This window comes from Xenopus tropicalis, chromosome 1, assembly GCF_000004195.4.
Source record: "Xenopus tropicalis strain Nigerian chromosome 1, UCB_Xtro_10.0, whole genome shotgun sequence".
Classification (NCBI taxonomy): domain Eukaryota; kingdom Metazoa; phylum Chordata; class Amphibia; order Anura; family Pipidae; genus Xenopus; species Xenopus tropicalis.
In genome coordinates, this window is record NC_030677.2 from 22,627,774 (window position 1) to 22,652,703 (window position 24,930).

The following is a 24,930-nucleotide window of genomic DNA, read 5'->3' on the forward strand; positions in this document are numbered from 1 at the left end:
GAGGGCCCCCAATGCCACCATCCAAAGCTACTCTGGTTTGTTTTATAGTGAGAGAGGGGTGTATTCAATTAATTAACAAGGGTTGCAGAATGAAACAGGAGGAAAGTGTTCATGGGAAGGAATCTTAAGGCAGACCTGTCAGCCCTACATCTTGGGGAACATGCTTGTGTATATTTAGACAACATTCACCCGCTGCATATAACCCATGGCTATAGACAACTATTGTACAATACTAGGATGTTAATAGTATCCGTCAAGTATGTCTAGTGCTGAATTGGATGCATACATACTGGGTAAACAAAAAAAGATGGGGGGGGGGGGGGAGAAAAGCTAAGGTGGCTAGTGGAAAAGAGTTGTTTTTAAGGAAATATTAGTCCTTGGCCCTGTGCTAAGGGACAATCTTTTCAGATAAATCCCCATGTATATTTTGGCAGCTTGTTTCTTGCCTCCTGCTTCTCCATCTTTACAGCAGCTGCCTTCCGTTCCCTGTGAGTTAGAGGAAAGTAATTACCTCGTGAGCATGGAAAGCCTTGAACAAGCACTGTTCAGGGCTATTGATTTAATGCTAGAACACTGGCTATAAGAGGAGATCATTGTTCCCTGCCGGCAGCTGCAGAGGTGGTTTCCCACAGGAACCGACAGGAGTCTGAGAGCGCGTCACGCTGTATGATGTCACCGGCAGGCACTTTATAAGCAATCGCTGCTTCAGGTAACCCTGACGCTGCTCCACTTTCTTATGTGAATACGTGCTGGGGCCACAACACTAGCTGCAGTGCAGCTAGTGTTGTGCAGCTAGATCTTTAAGATCTTTAAACATCTGCCACTTTAGTTGTTCAAAGGTTAATAGTAAGGCTGCAGTTTACCCTTAATCACTTAGGATTCCTTCTCCTCCTGTAACCCACTCAGCCCCCTCCCTCAGGAATTTACTGTTGGCTACTGGGCATGCTCAGTTCCAAGCTAATGCAGTGAATCACTAAACACTCCCCTTCAGTCTAGTCACCAATAAAGAGATGGCATTGCTGGTTCCCATAGAAACTCTGCTCTAGCTCTGATACACTGTTTATATGGGATATCGGTACAACTACACATGAATGTTATATGTAGGCAGTTGCAACATGAATATAGGCACAGATAAAACAACACATTCTGCACAGTTTTCAACTACAATGCCCGATACCTGATATCTCACCTCCTGTTTGGTTCTGAAGATGATTTTCAATCTAAATCTAACATTCTGTCTTGTTAAGTCCTTTTAGCCAAAAATGATATTTGCCCCAGCAAAGCAATGCCAAAGAATGTTAGGACCTTGGGTCAGGGCCTCCCTTATTTCATAATGAGGTTCTAGATTAAGTATAATATTTCTTTATCCGCCATTAACAGCCAGATAGAAAGTAAGTGGTCACCCCAGATGATCTCCTTATTGAACTTCATGTTGGGCTTTCACAGGTGTATTTGAGCAACCATGTAGGCTTTTCAGCCATGTCTCATCCGCACGTGAGGCAGAGCCCTCCCTGCCACTGTGCCACCACCACAGTTTAGGCACCGCTGCTGTAGAGGATCCTTGTGAGGGCCACTTACAAGGCCAAGCTTGGCTGGGCAGAACCTGTCAAACAGGTTCTGAGTCAGATTGGGTAATGATCACCATTGGACTATACTGGCTTAAGGTGTGTCCCCCTTATTTCATATTTTCCTGATAGCACTAATAATAATTACTGTTATTTTACTGTTGCACGGTTGAATAACCTTAGGAAAACTGTATTGTGGAACTGACGTCGGCATTCTAACCTGCCTTGTTTCCTGTCTCCTAGACTCAGGGCTAAGTCGTTGCTTGTCCCAATATGCCCAAGATACTCCTTTTTACGACCAAAGTGTAACCGCAGTGACATCAGTGCTTGCACTTTGTTTATTCAGTTCTGAAGTGCTCTAACAAACTGCTCTTTGCTTCTTTTGTAATGGCGCTGTTTGCCACTCGGCAGAGTAAACTATCTGTATAGCATAATAAAATGCTAGTCTTGCTTGGCCATACACGGGGATCACCAAGAGACACAAGAGAAATATTGACATTGCTCCTCAATGGTTTTATGATCCTCCCGCAATAAAGAGGAGTTTGTACTTTCTCTGATAAGAGGGTTCAGACAGGTGCTTAGGATGATTGAGAGAGTGTACTTAGAAGTGCGAGACTTAAAGGGAGCAATGTAGATTAACTAGACTAGCTTAGACTATAACTAATTTTCCACATCCATATTTCTCATTGGCTTCTTTACTATCTGCTAGTCTTGTGATTCCAGTTAACTGGGCCAACCATGACTCCGTAGCCGAGTTAGTGGCTTTCATAGGGCCCACATATATCTATCCAAGAATAATCCAAATATCGATCAGGCAGGGTTGACAACTCCCTTCGGGTGAGGTGCATTATCCGGTCCTTTCCTGATGGTTCTCTTTTGGCCCCAATTATTGTTGACCCATGACTCACAGGTCCAGTGAATAAGGTGAGATTCCCTGATTATCTGCATGTGTTGTGCAGGCTTTTGTGTGTTTTATACCCTACCTGGTTGCTATCGGAAAGAACCTCAAATAACTAATGGAGGGGAGGATCATTTTGAGCAGTGTACAGACTCCTTCAGATTATTGACTGGGGAAAAAAGCACAAGTGAGTTACTCCATTGTCAACTAGTACAGGTGTGGGACCTGTTATCCAGAATGCTCAGGACTTGAGGTCTTTTTGGATCTTCATACTTTTTTTTTTTTACTAAAAAAATCATTTAAACATTAATTAATAGGATTGTTTTGCATCCAATAAGGATGATTTATATCTTAGTTGGGATCAAGTACAGGTACTGTTTTATTATTACAGAGAAAAGGGAATCATTTAACCATTAAATAAACCCAATAGGGCTGTTCTGCCCCCAATAAGGGGTAATTATATCTTAGTTGGGATCAAGTACAGGTACTGTTTTATTATTACAGAGAAAAGGGAATCATTTAACCATTAAATAAACCCAATAGGGCTGTTCTGCCCCCAATAAGGGGTAATTATATCTTAGTTGGGATCAAGTACAGGTACTGTTTTATTATTACAGAGAAAAGGGAATCATTTAACCATTAAATAAACCCAATACGACTGTTCTGCCCCAAAAAGGGGTAATAATCCTTTTTAAAAATTAGAATAATTTTTTTGTTTTTTTTATGTTTAAAATGGAGTCTATGGGAGATGGCCTTTTCATAATTCAGAACTTTCTGGATTATGGGTTTCCGGGTAATGGATCCTATACCTGTATAATGTCACATGACTCATTGAAATGTGCGTTTAACCTGCTGTAAAATATGATGATTTTACAAGGCATTATGGCCTGTATACCTTTATGTGCTCCTTATATCTATACAACAGGGGGCATTGTTCCCTGAATTCGCTATATAAATGCCTCTTCGCACGTGTACATAGGGCACATTTATGTGCGTGTGCTTGCCCCCGCTCTCTGTACATCCCTCTCTGCCTTCCCGCTAGCTGCCAGCACAAGGCATTTTTCAGCTGCCCGTCCCGAGACTCGCATTCCTAACAGACGGCACAGTGTTGCGACATCGCCAGTGACTGCCATGCGTGTCACATCGCCGCTCGCTGCCAAAATAAATAAAGTGGAGGGCTTTGGAAATATGTTTACACTAAAAACCCTACTCTCACAACAGTACAAGCCACTGTAGTACAGATGCCTGCGATTCTTTGGAAAGCAGCTTTAGCACAGATGTCATGTTAAACCCCCTCAGGGGAAAAAAATGGGGAGTTTTAAGGCCGGCTCTTGTTTCTCCCAGCATGCTTAGCAATGACGTCTCTGAGTTGCATTTGTGTGTCACTCCTTAATGAAATATAAACACGTGGAAAAGGCCGGGAGTTATGTGTAAAAGCCGAGTAATGAGGCCGGCACAACTGCCACGCACAGGGAGGAAGGCACGCTCAAGGCAGAAACAGGGGAAATTTGTCTAAATGAGCTCTTTGCATGAAAAACTGAATACTGGGAATTAAAGGGGAGGTTCTGTAATATAAATACTCACGGGTATGTGCTCAGAATTAGCCTCAGTTACCCCAGCAGGAAAGCCACTTAGTCATTTATCCATATATATATATATATATATTATATTTAACATATACTGTACGTATATATATATATATATATACAGTGGAGGAAATAATTATTTGACCCCTCACTGATTTTGTAAGTTTGTCCAATGACAAAGAAATGAAAAGTCTCAGAACAGTATCATTTCAATGGTAGGTTTATTTTAACAGTGGCAGATAGCACATCAAAAGGAAAATCGAAAAAATAACTTTAAATAAAAGATAGCAACTGATTTGCATTTCATTGAGTGAAATAAGTTTTTGAACCCCTACCAACCATTAAGAGTTCTGGCTCCCACAGAGTGGTTAGACACTTCTACTCAATTAGTCAACCTCATTAAGGACACCTGTCTTAACTAGTCACCTGTATAAAAGACACCTGTCCACAGAATCAATCAATCAAGCAGACTCCAAACTCTCCAACATGGGAAAGACCAAAGAGCTGTCCAATGATGTCAGAGACAAAATTGTAGACCTGCACAAGGCTGTAATGGGCTACAAAACCATTAGCAAGAAGCTGGGAGAGAAGGTGACAACTGTTGGTGCGATTGTTCGAAAATGGAAGGAGCACAAAATGACCATCAATCGACCTCGCTCTGGGGCTCCACGCAAGATCTCACCTCGTGGGGTGTCAATGATTCTGAGAAAGGTGAAAAAGCATCCTAGAACTACACGGGAGGAGTTAGTTAATGACCTCAAATTAGCAGGGACCACAGTCACCAAGAAAACCATTGGAAACACATTACACCGCAATGGATTAAAATCCTGCAGGGCTCGCAAGGTCCCCCTGCTCAAGAAGGCACATGTGCAGGCCCGTCTGAAGTTTGCCAATGAACACCTGAATGATTCTGTGAGTGACTGGGAGAAGGTGCTGTGGTCTGATGAGACCAAAATAGAGCTCTTTGGCATTAACTCAACTCGCTGTGTTTGGAGGAAGAAAAATGCTGCCTATGACCCCCAAAACACCGTCCCCACCATCAAGCATGGGGGTGGAAACATTTTGCTTTGGGGGTGTTTTTCTGCTAAGGGCACAGGACAACTTATTCGCATTAACGGGAAAATGGACGGAGCCATGTATCGTGAAATCCTGAACGACAACCTCCTTCCCTCTGCCAGGAAACTGAAAATGGGTCGTGGATGGGTGTTCCAGCACGACAATGACCCAAAACATACAGCAAAGGCAACAAAGGAGTGGCTCAAGAAGAAGCACATTAAGGTCATGGAGTGGCCTAGTCAGTCTCCGGACCTTAATCCAATAGAAAACCTATGGAGGGAGCTCAAGCTCAGAGTTGCACAGAGACAGCCTCGAAACCTTAGGGATTTAGAGATGATCTGCAAAGAGGAGTGGACCAACATTCCTCCTAAAATGTGCGCAAACTTGGTCATCAATTACAAGAAACGTTTGACCTCTGTGCTTGCAAACAAGGGTTTTTCCACTAAGTATTAAGTCTTTTTTTGTTAGAGGGTTCAAAAACTTATTTCACTCAATGAAATGCAAATCAGTTGCTATCTTTTATTTCAAGTTATTTTTTCGATTTTCCTTTTGATGTGCTATCTGCCACTGTTAAAATAAACCTACCATTGAAATGATACTGTTCTGAGACTTTTCATTTCTTTGTCATTGGACAAACTTACAAAATCAGTGAGGGGTCAAATAATTATTTCCTCCACTGTATATATATATATATATGTATAGCACCATAATCTATTATTAATTTGTAAAAAAAAAAAAAAAAAAAGCCATTTTTTGCATGAGTTCATATAGTTGGGGTTTTATAGAGAAGGTGCATAAACACTATCTGAACAGCTAAAAATGAATATACTCATACCATAACACAGCCATACCTTCCACACTATCCATTGATGATAGTCTACCATGGCATCTCCCAACTCCCCTAGGCTCGCAGAGTCATGTAACCTCATCTTGTTTCATTGGGAAGTGATGGATTGTGGGTCTAGAAGTCCCTTTGCATTCAGACAATCTGTGTACCACCAACTATGGAAATCAGAGGGGCTTCAAGTGCCAAAATCCATCACCGAAGTGGGACATGGTAAGGGAGTAGCTGTAGCCTAATGAAGGTTGGAAATTGGTTCTCAGGTAAAACAGACTGTTATCTGTGAATTTAGGTGTGTCTGTGTAAAAGCAATTAATAAGTAAAGTACAGGTATGGGATCTGTATCCAGAATGCTCTGGACCTGCGGTTTTCCGATTTAGGGGCAGGGTCGGACTGGGCCGCCGGGATACAGGGAAAAAACCCGGTGTGCCCCGGCGACCCAGACCCAACCCTTGCCGGCACTCCCCCGGCCGACCATTCCTCCCCTGACACGTTAAATTTACGCGCGTTCAGGGGAGGACATCGGGTGGGGGACAATGCGGGGAGTTATGGAGGCTCAGCGGGAGGTCAGGGAGGCTCAGCTGGGGCCCTTGCAGAGGGGGGGTTAGGGGGTGCAGGGGACGTGGCTGTCGGGGCCACTGGGACGGCAGCCCTGGTGGGCCCTGCAACCCCCAGCCCGACCCTGATAAGGGGTCTTTCCGTAATTCAGATCTCCTAACCTAAGTCTACAAAAAGAATGATTTAAACTTCAATGAAACCCAATGGGATTGTTTTTCCTCCAATAACGATTAATTATATCTTTTTTGGGATCAAGTAGAAGGTACTGTTATATTATTACAGATAAAAAGGAAATCATTTTTAAAAATGTGAATTATTTGATTAAAATGGAGTCTATGGGAGATGGCCTTTTTCGTAGTTTGGAACTTTCTGGATAATGGGTTTCCGGATAAGGGGTCCGATACCTGTATATTTATTTTTTCAGCACAGAGCTGTATATTTAGCCCTTAGCCTGGCTGCTTGGGAAAAATCTTTCTGGCCCCTTTGGTGTTTTGGGGTTATCTTTCTAGTGTGTAGGATTTTAAGAAACAACTTGCCATCATAGAGTAAGGGAGGAATGATCCAGATGGATCTGAAAATGTCTCCTTTCACCTTCCCTAAGGATCCGTTTGCTCTCGATTGGCCTGCCCCAAACATCTGCTTGTCATTGACTCCCAGTGAGCCAGCACAACGTAGGAGCAGCAGCCTATACGATATAGGGCAGAACGCCCTGAATATTATGGTGGTGCCAAATCCAAGATATCATTTTAAGATTAAGGGGGAATCTGTCATGAACTGTGTGTAAATACTGTTCTACCACATCAATGTTTATATGTAACTGAATGTATTCAAGAACAATTCCCATTCATATTATGCATATGTATGGCTGCATGAAGTGTCTCACACTGGATAGAGATGTTCCTTTGCTTTCTGTGGGACCTGTGCCAGTGTGACCTTAGCGTTATTCCTGCTAGTAATTACATGCAGTACTTCTGCAGCGAGGATTTTAATAAGCAAAGCTCACTTAATGGATTGGGAAGAGTAAACATTAACGTTTATGTTTATGAAAGGAAAGGCTAATTACTTACCCTAACCCCTCATTCTTCCTTATGATACTGGACAGCATTACAACTTTGTTTTCCATTTCAGCCATCAGATTTTTCATATGCATAAATACTAGATCCCATAAGGTTATTCCATTCGTACCTTCCTAGTGAGATACTACAGGTATGGGATCCCTTATCCAGACACCCGATATCCAGAAAGCTCCGAATTACGGAAAGCCTGTCTCCCATAGACCCCATTTTAATCAAATAATTCAGATTTTGAAAATTGATTTCCTTTTTCTCTGTCAAAATAAAACAGTGCTTTGTATTTGATCCCAACTAAGATATAATAAATCCTTACTGGATGCAAAATAATCCTATTGGGTTTAATTAATGTTTTATTGATTTCTTAGTAGACTTAAGGTATGGAGATCCAAATTACAGAAAGACCCCTTATCCGGAATACCCTTGGTCCTGAGCATTTTGGATAACAGGTCCCATTCCTGTATAGATCTATGCTAGTATAGCTATCCCAGCAATAATTTGTGCAAGTGATGTCCTTTATCCAGGCTGCTAAACTCATCTGTTCTCACTTTTCATGCTGTTATATGGTCAGTGCACACATAAAAAAGACGCTATGGAATGCATATTCAGAGTTGGCTAAAGTGTTACATTTTCCAGTTCAGTATCCCACAATTCTCACATTTTAGGTTAGTGCGTCCTGCAGAGCCGCGATGGAGCAGTGTGCTGATGGTCTGCGAGTAATGTGTGTTTTGGCAACCCTTTCCGGATGATCACTATTTACCTCCCTCATTCCAGGTCTTGTACCTTCATGTACTTGGCTTGTTGTCATCTGGAAATACATAATTCCAGCCTAGTTTGTTCGACTTCATGAAAGATGTTAGAAGCTGAAAATTGGGACAAATACTTTGTGTTGAACAGTTAGCTTTAAGGGGTTGTGTCTCAAATCCAATTGAGTTGTAAAGGGGTATTGGGTGGCACGGTTGCTCAGTGTTTAACATTTGTGCCTTGCAACTCTGAGGTGCCATCACCCCATTACCCCAAGTTCAGATCTGACCTGAGTATTATCAGCAAGGGAGTTTTTATGTTAGTTAGTCCTAGCCAGTTACATGGATGATAGTTATTTTGGGGATAACTTATTGCTCAGGCAGGAAAGGCACAACCCAGTAGATCAAATCAATTAGAGTCCAGTTTTCTAGCTATTTTTTAAAACAGCTTGGTCTCCTTCACTCCCTTTCACTACCTTTGACTTTACTCAACCCAGGCTGTTATTTGCATTCCATTATGGGCCCTGGCAGTAGCGCATTTTCGGACTGGGGTGCCAAGGGCCCACCAGGAAACCCTTAGACCCACTCTCCCCTTCTCTGTTCACTCACTTTCTGTTATCTCTAAATTACTTCACTTTACATACTATTATCTATACTTTCCTCCATTTCCTCAGTTTCTCATATAGAATTGAGTAATGGCTATGGTATAGGCATACAAGGCAAATGGTTGGGTAAGCAGGAGGGCCCACTTGGAGGTTTCCTGGTATTCTGGTGGGCAAGTCCGACACTGAGTAGCTGCAAGGTTAGTAGTGTAGATTATAGTAACATATAAAGTCTATTGGCTTATTATGGAATATCCAATGAACAGTGCCCGCAGCATAGAGATTCACCTGTACTAAGCACAAATAAGCAGGAATAGTATAGTGTATAATGGCCTTTCCTTAGTGCAGTGAAGGCATGCAAAAATAATAGTTGGTCCTTTTAACCTGATTATGATTGGTTAATGGGGGCATATCCCGCCTTGGCTCGGTGTAGCTAAGAATAGCCTATGCATTAGTCATAGATCTCCAATCGGTCTTTACAGACAATTACACTTCCAGTGACCCTGGCATTAAGGAATGTTTCAGCGTGTTTGGGTTTCCATAGACTAAATGTATTTTTCTGTGAATGGGCTCTTAATGTGATTCCGTCAGTGCTGCGTACGTAAAACACTTGCTCGGGGCTTACACTTAGCCCTTTGTGTAGCTCCGTGATTTGACAAAGGCCTCATGATTCCCTTAAAAGTTGGATTCTGAGTTCTTCGTCTTAACTATGGACGTTAAGTAAATTGGGATTCTGTGCCCCTCAGTACTGACATAATCTGCCCGCAGGAACGGAATGGGCGCAGGGTGAAAGGAAATTGTGGTGCAAGGCTATCAGCGACTTCGCAGGCTAGCAGTGGGAAAAAGTTAAAAGATGTGACCACATTGGATAGACAGTCTGGGGACCCACTATGATTAAACACATTGATACCCTAGTGGGCCAGTCCAACCCTGAACAAATTAAGCTAGCTATTTATGCAGACATGCAAGGCGTCCATCAAACCCCCTCGTTTTTTTTTGTCTGGGCACCCAGAATATGTATAACATTTGGGTTTATTCATTCTTTAAATATATTTATATATAAGGACTCCAAACAGCAGTGTCAACTGCTTTAACAATCCCCCCAACTATGGCTGTCCTGCACTGTTTTTTATCTCCATAAAACTTAACAAGTGCACCCATGGCTGGTATTTTCCCTCTATATCCTGTGGACCTCATTACCCAAACACTTCACAAATAAACAACTCTCCTATGAAATAGGTACAAGTGGGCTCCCTAGCTCTAGAGTAGTGATCCCCAAACTTTCTTACTCATGAGCCACAGTCAAATGTAAAAAGACTTGGAGAGCAACACAAACATCATGAAAGTTCATGGAGGAGCCAAATAAGAGCTAAGATTGGCTATTAGGCAGCCTCTATGCACCCTATCAGCTTACAGGGGCTTTATTTGGTAGGAAATCTTGTTTTTATTCAACCAAAACTTGCCCCCAAGTCAGGAATTGAAAAATAACTCCCTGGTTTGGGGGCACTGAGAGCAACACCCAAGGGGTTGGGGAGCAACATGTTGCCCCTGAGCCACTGGTTGGGGATCACTGCTCTAGAGCATCTGTAAAAAAATAGTAACAAAAATTACCTTAGAATTGCGTCTGACCTGCAAAGCCATTAAACAGTTAAGATCTGATATGCAAAAAAAACTCCCTTTTCTGTTTACAATGAAGAGAGTGTATTGCAGGTTTTCTTCCCAGAATATACAGCATATTACTTGCAGCATCGCTGCAGAGCAACTACGATTCCTTTCTTGGGTATGGTGTCATGGTGCGTGCGTTACCTACGGATGTCTATATACCTTCTTTGGGTGCTTCTAAAGTTGATAAATGAAGGCTTGTCATATATGGTTTTGTTCGTTGCAATGGGAAGGCCAAGGGGCAGATGGAGCAGACTTTGTTTTACAGCAGATCTACCCCTTATACAAGTACAAGCTGGCAACATGTCCACTGTGTTTTATTTACACTATAAGCTTTGTTTTCACATCACACAACATGTGACATCACTCGTTTAAATGGAAAAAGTTTGATAATGAGTAATATGGCATAGGCAGTGTCATTATAGGTATGGGTACTGTACTAGTCACTTATCCCAACAGCAGCAGCAGCTTTTAGACTGCTTTGCTCCAGTCCCTCTTGAGGCTCAATATTAAGTCAGGGAACCCCTTAACTCAGAAAGAGTTCCAAATATCCAATAATTTTGTATTTTCAGGCATTTAAGCATTGTGCCAGGAATAACTAGAACTGAAGACACCCCAGGCTTCACCCTAACTGAACTCCATGCTGGGCTTCCAGCTGGCCTCCACAGTTTGGGAAGCGCTGGGTTAGGGTTTGGTTTCTAGGGACTAAGGATTGCAGAGGTTTCTAAGCATTTTTGGTTTGGAACATTCTTAGTGGGCAAATATTTGGCCAGTAACCCTTTTAACAATGTGTTACAGGTATATGAAAATATTGTCATTGCAGTTATATGGCTGTAGTTCCTGGAGTGATCAGGACAGAAGATAAGCCTCCATCCTATTTCAGACTGGTCCTTCCCATCCACTATTTTGTCTTCCCAGAGGCAAGTTTGGCGACTAGATAAATAAGGTTAGGGAAACACCATATAATAACAGCGGATGTGCCTGGTTTTCAATTGCAAAAATGAATCTATGTATATTCAGGCTTAAAAACCCACCTTGTGCTGTTTTATTGCACAAAAACGAAAAAAATGAATTGAACTTTTCCAACAAGGAAGAGAATAAAGATTATATTAGCCCTTTTTGGTAATCCAATAAAGCAGTGAGAAGGGGACGAAGTGTCAGCACAATCTGTTTCTATGTGAAACAATGAGGGGTCATTTGGGGAGACTCCCTCACCCGCTGCTGATAGTTTTGGCATCAGTCACACTATCATGTTTTTGCTGGCGTTGGTTGGGAAAGTGGTTTTCTGAATGTAAATGATACTGTTTTTGTAAGAACGGGGGCAATGTTAATGCGGAAACTCTTCTCTTGCTCTTCATCAGAACTGTCGGAATCCTGCACAGCTTTCTCGGGGTTATTCATGGTGCTGCGGGGGGCATTTAGTTTGGAGTAAGCAATACATAATTGCAGTAATTATCCTTTTGCGTCTGTATGAGATGTGTTCTGAGTTTTACCCTTTGCCTTGCATAGGAAAGCAATATAAGAACGTTTGCAGAATAAATTGGTCGTGGCTCCTACTTGTAGTCATTTTTCATTGTTTATGTTTTTATATGGGCCGTCTCCTATTTATCCCTTTTTCTGACAGATACCTTAGATTAGTGAGGCTAGCAACTAGATGATATTTGCTTTCTAAACAAAGATCTTCTTGCTGGGTCATGTTTGTCTGATTTAGCCATTTAAGAGTAAGAACCCACGGAGCCTGCGATAGTTATTTGCTATCGCGGGCGACTAACCGCTCCGAAATGGCTTGGTATTCCGAAGTCGCGCAAAGTTTCCTCCTACAGGAAAGGCCTTTCCACCAGCGACTCTTATTGTTGCCTGTGGAAAGCCATTTTGGAGCATTTAGTCGACCCCAGTAACAGAGATCTATCGCTGGCGACTAAACCGCTCTGTGGGTTCTTACCCTGAAGGGGAACTCCAGCTTCTGAACCAAAATTTGTTAAAGAGCCCCACACAACACAGAAACCCCTAATATACCTATCACTGTAATCTGTTCCTTCAAAAAGTATGAATAAATACCATTTATATGCTGAAATCCAGCTGTAAAACAGTTCTTCTCTTTCTGCATCATTTGAAATCCTGGCTACGGACCATTCACGTGGCCTGTTGTGTCCTGCTGCTGATGAGATTTTCCATCCATCCTATTTATTGCCTGTATGAGTACTAATCAAATATCAACCAGAAAGGGAATATTTTTGGGCTTATACATGGGTCCAAAAACTGCCAACAGTGCCCCTATATGGGCATCTTTAGTTTACATCAGTGCAAAAATTGAGTTGATAATCAGGGGAATTTCTGATTTAGTAAGCCAAGTATACGACCAATCCGATTGGCTTTGTTAGCTATAGATGGAGCCTGTGCACATAGGCACTGAAATGAATGGTGGCCTTTGTGCACCAAAAATCGCAGATGCATTATTATTTATTATTCTTGCTCCATTTGTAAATGGTTTCCAAAAACGTCAAGAGAATTATTGTGACGCACAAGAGAAATGTTTATTAAGACATAATTTTCCATAGCAGGGGGATGTTGATATTAGCAGCTAAAGCTTTGGACAGTTTATTTTAAACAGTGCAATTTTGTAAAAATATCCTAAATCAGACATATGGAACAACATATGGACTTAGAGTGTTTGAGGGGAGCAATATGTTCGACTGTGAGTTTGTAATTGCTTTCGAGCGCAAAGTGATCAGTCTGGCCAAACAGTCTGGCCACAAATTTCGAATAAAAATGGTCACGTTCTGTTGTTCAGATCTTTCAAATCCTATAACTTTTAGGGTCAGATTTGGTTGGCTGAACAATTAGGAGCAGGATGGGACTGGGCCCAGACCCAATCTGTTTTACTGCTTCCCTGGCCGCCAGTGTCCTCCCCTGATATGTTGTCAGGATGTCGGGGGGGGGGTAAGGGGTGGCGGTTGTAAGGGGGACCCGGCCAGCGGGGCTTCTGCACCCCCCAGTCTGACCCTGCTTAGTAGCAAATTATACACATGTGTATAAACAAAAACTCGCTTTTTCCAGATTTATCTTTAAAAATTCTGCTGAGTTCACGTAGAAGTCAATGGCGTATTAGCAAAAGTCAAACTTCTTAGATGAGTTCCAAACTTTGCGGAGTCACTGAATATGATTTCCCAGTGTTTGAGTTGTTTCTTCAGGTTTTTATGTGATTGAGTTTTTGAAATTTGAGTTTTTACATTTGTGTTTGTTTTTAATAAATCAACATTCTAGTTCGGCGAGTTCTCGTGTTTTTAAATGGGAAAAAAACCCCCAAAAACTAGAAATATATGATTTTTGATAAATCTGCCTCCTGTTATTTTTGCAAAAAACACTACAACTGCACATCCCTACCAAAAATATAAACAGTAGATGTTGTTTGGTAAATAAATTCACTCTTGACGAGGGGCAAATATCTGCGGCACTTAAAGAAAAATCAAAGCAAAAATCGTAAATTTGAAAAGTATCGAATTTGAGATTCCTGAACTTGAATTTAAGATTTATCAATAACCAGTCTTCGAAAACTCTAATGAAAACAGTTGGGGGCTAAAACCTGGGTGGATTCTAGAGACAATAATGGGAGGTTTATTTTCAAAATTGAAGCTATTTTATTTTTTTCCGTTCAAGATTTTACAGACTTATTGAAAATGAATGGAACAATGCAATTTATGATGATTAATATATATTTTTTCTTATACTGATCAAGGTTAAGCTTTTCCAGAAAAAGTCTCGACCCACTTTGATTGGAAAATGAGAAAAATTGTTTTTTTTGTGTCACTTTTTGTACATACAAGCTTAAAGACCATGGAATCAAACCGCAGCTGTCCCTGTTGTGCAAATAAGTCCGAGCCTGTTCCGTGCCACTGCTACTTCAGTTTATATAGCGACAACTGCTGATTCTACATGTCCATTCTCTCCGGCGGATTCTGAAAGGGGAATTTTTATGGGATTTTTTTCTAAGTGGAAGGCTTTCGTGTTAAATGATAACATTGTCAGTCCGTCTTTATGTGGCTGCTCACAGACGCACACAATGGAGGAGAGTATGGAAATACTTACGGTCCTTCCTTATAAGTATGTCAAAAGTGTCCACTTTCAAGTAGACCATGTTTAATCCCATAATAGAGGGGCTCAAGCAGTGGGTGACAGACTCCATGACGTTATTAACATACTGTAACACCCTGCCTGGAATTGAACCAGTGATCTGCCAGTATCTTTACCACTGCTCTGTTTGAGCAGACAGCTAAGGTCCTGGTTCCCAGCTATGGTACCCTTGTATATTCATGTAGGCAGGGTTAGTTTCACCTGTTGGTAATCTGGTCACAGATGCTCTGTGTTAAAAACCAACCTGCCAATATAACCCTCTGCTCTGCAGTCATGGCCCGTTATAGCATGAGAGAGGAGCAGGGCACATCCAAATGATATAAAAAGTACAAACTTTATATTTTGATATGTAAAATAAAGTTTGTAATTTTTATATCATTTGGATGTGCCCTGCTCCTCCTCTCTTATGTTTTGGATTTTTTGGGGGGATCTCACAGGGGACGCGTGCAGTGAGCACCCACCATATTGAATTGATTTTGGAGGTGTGCAGCACTACATATTAGAATTTTTATTGCTTGTTATAGGTCTTTCTAGTACTGTTCCTTGGTGTGCTGCTATTCTGTGCATTTACCGTATATACTCGAGTATAAGCCGATCCGAATATAAGCCGAAGTACCTAATTTTACCTAAGAAAACTGGAAAAACTTATTGACTCGAGTATAAGCCTAGGCATCCATTTCTTTTAACACACCTGCACATGAAAGTTGTGAGCATGTACGTATGGGCGAGAATCTGCTAATACAGGGGTCTGATAGGAGTGGGAGCCTATGATGCCATTATTATCACTATAGCTGGTTCAGTACACTTATGCTACACATGAACACTTACTTGGGTTCAACATGTGGGTCTTTATTATCCACCAATAATACCCTGCAATTGCGACTGAATGATGCTACTAGTAGGAAAACACACTCAGTTCCTGCTTAAGTGTGTTCCAGAATTGACGTGCGTGAGTTATGGTTGCACTGGAGACTGTTGTGGGCATATACATACACTGTTGATCAGTTGTAAATAGATGAACTTTGATTCCCTTACTAATTTTTAACGTTCCTGAGTAGCGGTAACAGTAAAAGCGAGGTTATTAATTTAACGTTGCTCAATCTTTTGGTTGAACTGTGGATATTAGTCCAGTGACTGGGTTAAATTGTGTAATTAAGAATACTGTAACTATCCGCACTCACTACAAATGAATTGTTTTTAATGAATCATTGATTCTCTTGTTTTTTGGTGGATCCTATTTTAGATATATTTTAATAATATGAAATTAAAAGTTATATTTTAAAACCAAATAAGCACCAAATGAAATCTTTTTCCTTTTGTATATACGATTTTTGAGGTATTAATACCGGGTGTTTGGTAATAAATGAACTCTTGAGCGATTTATAGAAATACAACATATACATACAGGACCCTCGAATCCATCCCTGTCTGCCATCTGATCCTTGCTATTAAAATAATGCGCGCTGCCTGACCTCTTAACTGCCGGTGTGCCCGACGCTACCTACAACCCTACTGACAGCGAGATGCAACCGGCACACGTCGCACACACGCACGCGTCACGTTGCGCGCACGGGGGTGATGCACTTGCGTGTGCGACGTGTGCCGGTTGCATCTCGCTGTCAGTAGGGTTGTAGGTAGCGTCGGGCACACCGGCAGTTAAGAGGTCAGGCAGCGCGCATTAGTTTAATAGCAAGGATCAGATGGCAGACAGTGATGGATTCGAGGGTCCTGTATGTATATGCCCACAACAGTCCGGTGCGCGCCCAATGGCTGGAGAGGTAATATGGCCCTGCTTTTTTTACTTGCCTCGAGTATAAGCCGAGGGTTCCTTTTTTAGCACATTTTGAGTGCTGGAAAACTCGGCTTATACTCGAGTATATACGGTAGTTTCCAATCCTTGCCTGTATTCTGACTTCAAGTGAACTCCGCCTGTACTGACCCTTTGCCTGTTTGACTTCTCCTCTGGATCCTGATTCTGTACCGCGCTACTGTTCTGATTTTGACCTGGCCTGCCTGACTCTGATTCTAATAAGCTCCTCTTCAAACAATCTGGTTCCCTTGCTTGCTCAGAACCTTTGCCCTGGTCCTCTTACTTTAAGACCTGGCGGCCGGTCGGACTGGGCCGCTGGGACACTGGGAAAAATGCCGGTGGGCCCAGGGGCCCAGACCCAACCCTTGCCGGCAGGTCTTAAAGTGAGAGGACCAGGGCAAAGGTTCTGAGCAAGCAAGGGAACCAGATCGTTTGAAGAGGACTGAAGGATCTTACTAGAATCGGGTGGGGGACCCCTGGAGGGGGGTTAGGGGACATGGCTGCGGGGGTACCTGCAGGGCCCCTGGGGCGGGAGCCCTGGTGGGCCCTGCACCCCTCAGTCCGACCCTGCCTGATGGCACCCAAGTAGCGGAGAGTTCCAAGCCAAAGGTAGCTGTTATGGGTAGAAGTGTGGCTGTGACCGGGACCTTGGCAATTGTTTTGGGTTTTGGGTTACTGATCGTGACACATACATCCTGAGAGTGAATAAAGATACATGTCTATCAAGTTTAACACCTTCCGGTCCCGATTAGCTTAATAGTTTATTCAGGTAAACAGAAGAAACACTGATTTGGTCTGTGAGCATAAAGGCTACAAATAAGTTTCTGTTCCGTATCAAAAACAATACGAAAGTCTTATTTAGCACAATATCATTTTATCTGATTCTTTTTAAAGCCATTACAGCCGTTTCTTTAAGAAATGTTAAGGAACTTGGCAGATACAGTCAAAATATAATTATCTTTTACTGTATCTGCCAAGTTTTTTAACATTATTCCGTTTCTGTTTTATGTAAACACGTTGCTAGATTCCTTATGGGCGCTGAACCTTTTATATATTGTTATCATCATTATGTTTTCACATTGTTGAATGTTAACAAATTCATGTTGTGTAGTATCCAAAAATCTTCTACTTCCTTTATGAACTTAGTAGCTGTGTCCCCTAATGTAGCTGCAACATGTTCTTGCTGTGATCTTTCTGTTTTCATCACAATCAAAATAAGGTCTTGCTCTTATTGTGAGGCCCCGGCCCTACTTCCACTCTTGAGTCATGGGATTTAATGTAATTGAAGTCTCAAAGTTTTGCACCAGGTCTAGTAAATCATAGTAACCAATGAGCAGATAGCATTTACTGATCACATGTTAGAACCCTGACAGCATTCAGAGTGATTCCAACTGCAGGAAGGGAAGAGGAGCTTTGGCTCTTCATTGATACATTATCTTCCAAAGCACCATGCACTGGCAGACAGTGTTTCGGGAGATGACATTTTCAAATTTGCCCAATCCACGAACCAGTTTATATCAACGGGTTGGGATTGTCCACCCAACATGACTGTATTGTATATCTTGTAAAACCTAGGGGAAAATGTATCAAAATGGGAAAACAAAGCTCACCACAGAAGAATTCATCCACCTTCTATGGGATTTTTTGAAGGTTAATTATAAAATAGTGAACTCTAACTTTCACCCATTGATAAATACACCTTTAAAAACCCCATAGGAATAAATAGAGAGTGTGTGAATTTTTTTGTGGTTAGCTAATTTCATAAATCTGCCCCTCAGTGTCTTACAGTCAGTATGGGCATTTATAGACGACAGTATTTGTTGGCTTTAGCTGCAGCAGATTGGCATTACTTACAGTGTCGGTCTATTATAATCTTCTCCTTCAAGGGTTTTCTCCTAAATGCGTCAGTTTGCACTTATTCACATAAAATGTAATTGTGACTAAAGCCTGCCATACATTCTTTGGCCACCCATGCACTGAGGCCAATGATCAGATCATACCGCAGGCCTACATAGATCATTCCGGCAGCTTTTATCAGACCATGTATGGCCAGCTTCAGGCAGCCAAGCCTCAATTTACTCACTCAGGTCCCACTCCATACATGACACATTTTCTTCTCAATGACTTGCTTCTTTATGTCCTTTGCTGCCAAGATCTCAGGGTTTGTGCTCCAGTACAGAAACCCAAGTGTATTCACGTAAAGGTTTCCCAGCAGGAGTCATTGAGTCTAAACAGTACAGTATTTCAATACAAGACGTCACCCTGTCATGATCATCAATGATCCATGAGATGTTATAAACCAGAGCTCAGAGGTATTTGGGGAATGGGACTTCAAAAACATAAAACTTGTTGCATTTTTTTTTGAGTTAAGCTGAGCTTGTTGTTTTATTGAATGAAATGTTTGTGCTTCACGTTGCAGGGGGCGGCGGCAAGCGAAACGGACGCAGTAAGAAATGGAAGGAAATGCTGAGGCTGCCGCACATCAGCCAGTGTGAAGAACTTCGACATACAATTGGTGAGTTCTGTAAACAGCCTCTCTGTTTTATAAACAGCTCCAGAACCATCATTGCCAGCAGAGTTCAATAAAGTGTCAGTGGCCTCTAAATTCGATAGGACCAGGCACTTTCCCACGTTCCAAGTCAAAACAGAACAATGAAACAGATTTATATAAAGCGCTTCCTTAGAACCATCCACTTAATAGATACTTGGTAATTAAGATGGACCATATTTATTGCTTACTAGTAATCTGGGCTTGAGAAGAAGTTGGCCTCAAATGGAATTGTCTCTAAAGGACTCTAAAACAATTACTGATTTCTTAAATGGGAACCATGTGCCCATAAGTTGCAGTGTCTGCAAAGTTGGCTTTATAGGAGGGAGCTGACGCTTCCATGTTATTTAGTTTGTTTGAGAAATTGTCGTGCAATGCAGAATCCCAGATAGATTATGTCAGCTTTTGAATGAGTACTGGTCATATGGAAAAGGCCCTATGGTAGCTCCCACTTGTGCCAATATACAGAGAGGGAATATAGTAACATATGCCCTTACAGTGTAACAAACTAAAGGAAAACTATACCCCCAGAATGAAAACGTAACCAACAGATATTTTATACAGGTATGGGACCTGTTATGCAGAATGCTCGGGACCTGGGGTTTTCCGGATAAGGGATCTTTTTGTAATTTGGATCTCCATACCATAAGTCTGTTATTAAATTGAATTAACCCAATAGGATTGTTTTGCCTCCAATAATAATATCTTAGTTGGGATCAAGTACAGGTACTGTTTTATTATTACAGAGAAAAGGGAATCATTTAACCATGAAATAAACCCAATAGGGCTGTTCTGCCCCCAATAAGGGGTAATTAGATCTTAGTTGGGATCAAGTACAGGTACTGTTTTATTATTACAGAGAAAAGGGAATCATTTAACCATGAAATAAACCCAATAGGGCTGTTCTGCCCCCAATAAGGGGTAATTATATCTTAGTTGGGATCAAGTACAGGTACTGTTTTATTATTACAGAGAAAAGGGAATCATTTTTTAAAATTAGAATTATTTGCTTATAATGGAGTCTGTGGGATATGACCTATCCAACTTTTTGGATAATGGGTTTCCAGATAAAGGATCCCATACCTGTATTATGTTAAGTGACCTATTAAAGAATCTCACCAAACTGGAATATATATATCAGGAAATATTGCCCTTTTTTCATCCTTTCCCTTGAGCCGCCATTTAGGGATGGACTGTGTGCTCCCCCAGAGATCAGCTGACAGGAAATAATGCAGCTCTAACTGTAACAGGAAGTAGTGTGGGAGTAAAAGGCAGAACTCTGCCCATTCATTGGCTGATGGGGCCTAGCATGTATGTGTGACTTGGCTTGTTTGTATGCACTGTGAATCCTATGATCCCAGGGGGCGGTCCTTAATTCTTAAAATGGCAATTTTCTATTTAGGATTACCCAATGGCACATACTACTAAAAAGTATATTTTATGAAATAAATAATATTTAGATGAAGCAGGGTTTTACATATGAGCTGTTTATGGAATATATTTTTTATAGAGACCTACATTGTTTGAGGGTGAATAACAAACCATTTATTTGATTTAAAGCATAAATGAAATCAGAGTTAGTAACACCTTCATGGGAGGACAAAGGCAAAGGGAAATATTTATACAGGCTCCGAAGTATTTGCATTTGATAATTGCAGGGAAGATTATTATCATTTATTTATATCAGGGGTCGGGAACCTTTTTGGCTGAGAGAGCCATAAACACCACATATTTTGAAATGTAATTCCATGAGAGCCATACAATATGTTTAAGCCGGGCCTCGATTTGCGGCTGCCTGTGGAGGATGATGCGGCTTCAGGCCTGTTTGGCCGGGGATGCTGCGGGGCAAGGTAGGGTGGGTACCAAGGATGCTGGATGCGATGCGGAGGAGGGTGTGGCCTGCACTCGGCCAATAGAAGACGTGTTCTATGCCTTAGAACACGTCTTCTATCCGCTGAGCGCAGGCCATGCCCCCCGTAATTTTTTTTATTAAAGATTTGGCAGTGAGTCAGATGCAGCCATCAAAAGAGCCACATCTGGCTCCCGAGCCATAGGTTCCCTAGCCCTGATTTATATAGTGTGTTGGACAGAAACCGCTCACACCAGTCCCTGCCGCAGCAGTGTTCAGATATAATAAAAAAATAAAGGTAGAATTGTCTAAGGGACAAGCCTTAAAGACAAATAGAGCTTTTATAATATTTATATTTTGTATTGTTTTTCCTTCTATCTTCTGTAATGATTCTATTGCTCTTAAAGGGTAATGACACATCAAAATCTTGGGGCAACATATATCCCTTTTAAACATGAGGGTTTGTGTGGTGGATTCATTAAGAAACTTTAATAGATTGATGGTATGTTGTACCACACAGTATGGAACAGTGATTGGGTCAGATCAGTCTTACAGTTATACCTACGATATGATGAACTTCTGCCTATGAAATTTTCAAATATAAAGAAAAGGAAATCACATTATTAGTATAAAGCCTGCTTTTTTTTAGTCACAATACAAATCTTACATAAGCTGCCATTGTTTCAGGCCTGCAGAGTACACCTGTCCTTATTGCCTCCCATAGCCCTTCTTGTGTGTTATAATAACTTAGTAACTTAGGTTGAAAAAAGACACATGTCCATTGACTTCATACTTTTATGTCTATATAAAACCTGCCTAACTGCTAGATAATCCAGAGAAAGGCAAATAAAAAAAACATTCTGAAGCCTCTCTTATTTGTTTCTGAGGAAAAAAATGTCCTCCAAGATGGCAAATGGATCAGTCCCTGTATTAACTTGGTACAGGGTTGCCACCTGGACAGCCCCGTTTTCGGAAGGGCTGCCTGGGTCAAAGCCTCCTGCTGGGTTTCCCAAAATACAAAAACTGGGCAGGACTCAGTAACATTGACATACGATTGGCCAATCACTGTCATAGCCACGCCCCTGGGATATCAAGGCCCCACCTCCTCCCCACCCCCCGTGACATCACCCCTGCCTCTTGTTTGGCTAAGGAAGCCGGCAGAGGTGGCAACCCTAACTTGGTACTATGCTAAGCTTAGAGGGTCCCATACAGGGGCCGACAAGCCTCCAAATTGGTCTGAAGGGGCCGAATCAGCAGCCTTTAATCTGTGTGTATGGCTGCCGTTAGTGCCTTTTATTACATTGCCCCGAAATCACATCTTGTGCAGATATGCCATAAACATTACCATAAAAAGCACCATAATACGTATTCTCTTCTATTAAGCAATGTTCAGCAGGAACAGACCCAACGTTTGCTCATAGATACTATAGAGACAGATAATATTTAACAATCAAACATGGCCTCCTGCAACCGGAGCTTCCTTCCTGCGCTCGCCAGGGGTATTATCATGGAAAAATAGTATTCTTTCCACCAACCAGAGCACAGGCAACAATTTTCCTATGATATGTGCCTTTTCAGGAATAGCTGAATTTTCTCACAGCCTGTACAGAGATACCATAAAATTATGATAGAGTACATATTCTCCTGCACTAAGTACAGTTTAGAAGGAGCAGCATTTATGTAAACAAAAAGTCTTAAAAAACTAAATTATATTAATAAAGATAAGTTCCCTCCTTCGTAGGAGCACTTCTATAAAACCATAGAGACAGATACTTTTGCTTTAAAGCTGTTATTTACCATATCCAGCTCGATAAAACTGTTGAACTCTGTTTCATAATATTTACACTTGTCTGTCAACGTAGAGAGCGCCAATCAGTCTGTGACCCACCAAACATCCGGTGCTGTTAGTTCTCTTTGGGTTTAGCATACGGTTCTGGGTGGGGGGAGTTGATCAGTTCTGCAGACTACTTACAGCTATCCATTGAAACCAGCAAATATTATTCCCACAGACGTGTGCCAATTATTTTGTCACCGCCACTCGGCAGTCACATGTCCGGTGTAGCACTTTAGCTGAATTTACTATACTGCCCATTTCTTGTCCAGGGGATACTTGAGTAATTTGAGCCAACATGGTGAAACAGCACCATTTTTATGGAAGTCACACATTGGCCCAGGTTACAAGGTTAATGAGTTGACCTACTGGGTGGGGGGGAGGTACCAATGTATGGAGAGATGTACTAGTACAAACCTCAAGGGAGGAATTACTGTATATGGGCAGTAGATTGTGTTGAGTTGAAAGCCTACGGCAGTGATTCTCAACCAATGTTGTGCTTAGCTCCAAGGGGCCTCAAAGTAGGTGCCCATTTTTAAATCTCTGGCTTGGAGACAAGTTTTAGAAGCATAGAGATGCAGTTATACTCCATACAGAGCCTTCTTCAGGCTAGCAGCCCACATGGGGCTACCAAATAGCCAATCACAGCCCTTATTTGGCACTCTCAAGGAACTTTTGTCATGTTCACGTGGCTCACCAACACTTTTAACATCTGAGGGTGGCTCACAAGTAAAAAAAGTTGGGGATCCCTTGACTATGGGTTGTGGGGTCTGCTTCAGTTGTTATGCCACTGAAAGAAGGGGTTTTTATTTTATGCACCACTTGACTGGACATCAGGAGAGAGACAGTAACAAAGAGACAGAAGAGCTGCAAGTGCAGTGTGTGAAGTTCAATCTCAAAAGCAAATTGACATGTTTTTTACCCACAATACTGCATTTCCCCCCCCCACAATTGTAGTGTCACTGTGGCTGAGCACAGCATTATTTTCACCAATTGGGTCAAAACCAACACAACTGCACTGAAGTGAGTGTTCGCTCATGAATTAAGTGCAAGTTGCAGCTGGAATTTTTATAGTACACACCATTAAAGTGGTATGAGTGTGTGATTCTTTGGGCGCAAGTCTGGTTTGGTGAACCTGTTGATGCAACCCACTGAGGGATTCATGGAGCTTCTGTCATGTTCAGGATGGTGGAAGCTCGTGGGTTCCCCAGGGTCAGTAGGCACAATTGTGCACAATTCTTTGTAGGGGATGGGCCAAATGAACTGGTGCTCTTAACTAGTGCAAGGAGGGTGTTTGGACACAAGTACTGTGCCCTACAGAGTTGTTTTGATGGTACAGAAGTGAAGCATGATGAATTGGTGAAAAAAGGACTGCAGTAACCTAGTCTGAAAAAGTACACATAGAAGAAAAGAAATACAGTGCCATATATTGTCACCCTGGAGACCATGCTTATTAGAGCAACTAACTGTCATGTTTGGAAGGCACCTCCTACAGTGATTGGCCGAAAGCAGCAACTTCCTCAGTTTCATCTTCACCAATCCTATAAGACCAGAATGTCATATTATTTGCACCAGTTCATTTTCTTGTGTCATCTGACCGATATTGCAGCTATTTTAGCTTCATAAACAGCACACAGAGTCCACATATCTTAGATTATGTGAAGGCATCACTTTTTAAACATGTTTATAACTGATCTCTGGCACACGGGGAAATGCGTGCGTTATCTGTAGTTAAGCAGTCATTTTTCCTCTGAAGCCATTTGACATGGTTTTATATCACCAACACTCCGCTCCAATGGTACCTCACAAACCCTGTCTGGCTCCTAACCTTATTAAGAATTTCTCCTCCCCTGCCAAAAGACTGCAAATCCTCATCTGCCAGACTCCCAAGAATTTCTCCCAGTGTGCTTTTCCTACATCGAATTTGGCACGAGAACCCTTTCAGGTGGCTTTGTAGGCATTTAAGATAATTCAGGCTCTCTGCTATATAGTTGGAACAAGAGCGGAGAAGTATTTCTGCGCATTCCGTTCACTGCATGTTTTGGCCCTACGCCTTTTATAGCAACAGTCATTCCTAGTTGTACTTCAGGATCCGAAAAAATAATTCTATGTCCTGTCTATGGGTTACACTTGTGCAGCTGAACCTCTACATTTGGTTTAGTGGCAGTCAAGATGGATCA

General features: G+C 41.8%; 1 protein-coding gene across 1 annotated transcript in view; it reads left to right on the top strand.

Moving 5' to 3' along the window:
* Nucleotides 1–24,930, top strand: part of grk4 (G protein-coupled receptor kinase 4) — a 142,422-nt gene that overhangs the window by 47,799 nt on the left and 69,693 nt on the right. The window contains exon 2 of the mRNA NM_001006112.1: nucleotides 18,942–19,037. Within this exon, the coding sequence (NP_001006112.1) occupies nucleotides 18,942–19,037 (96 nt within the window). The remainder of the gene's footprint in view (nucleotides 1–18,941; nucleotides 19,038–24,930) is intronic.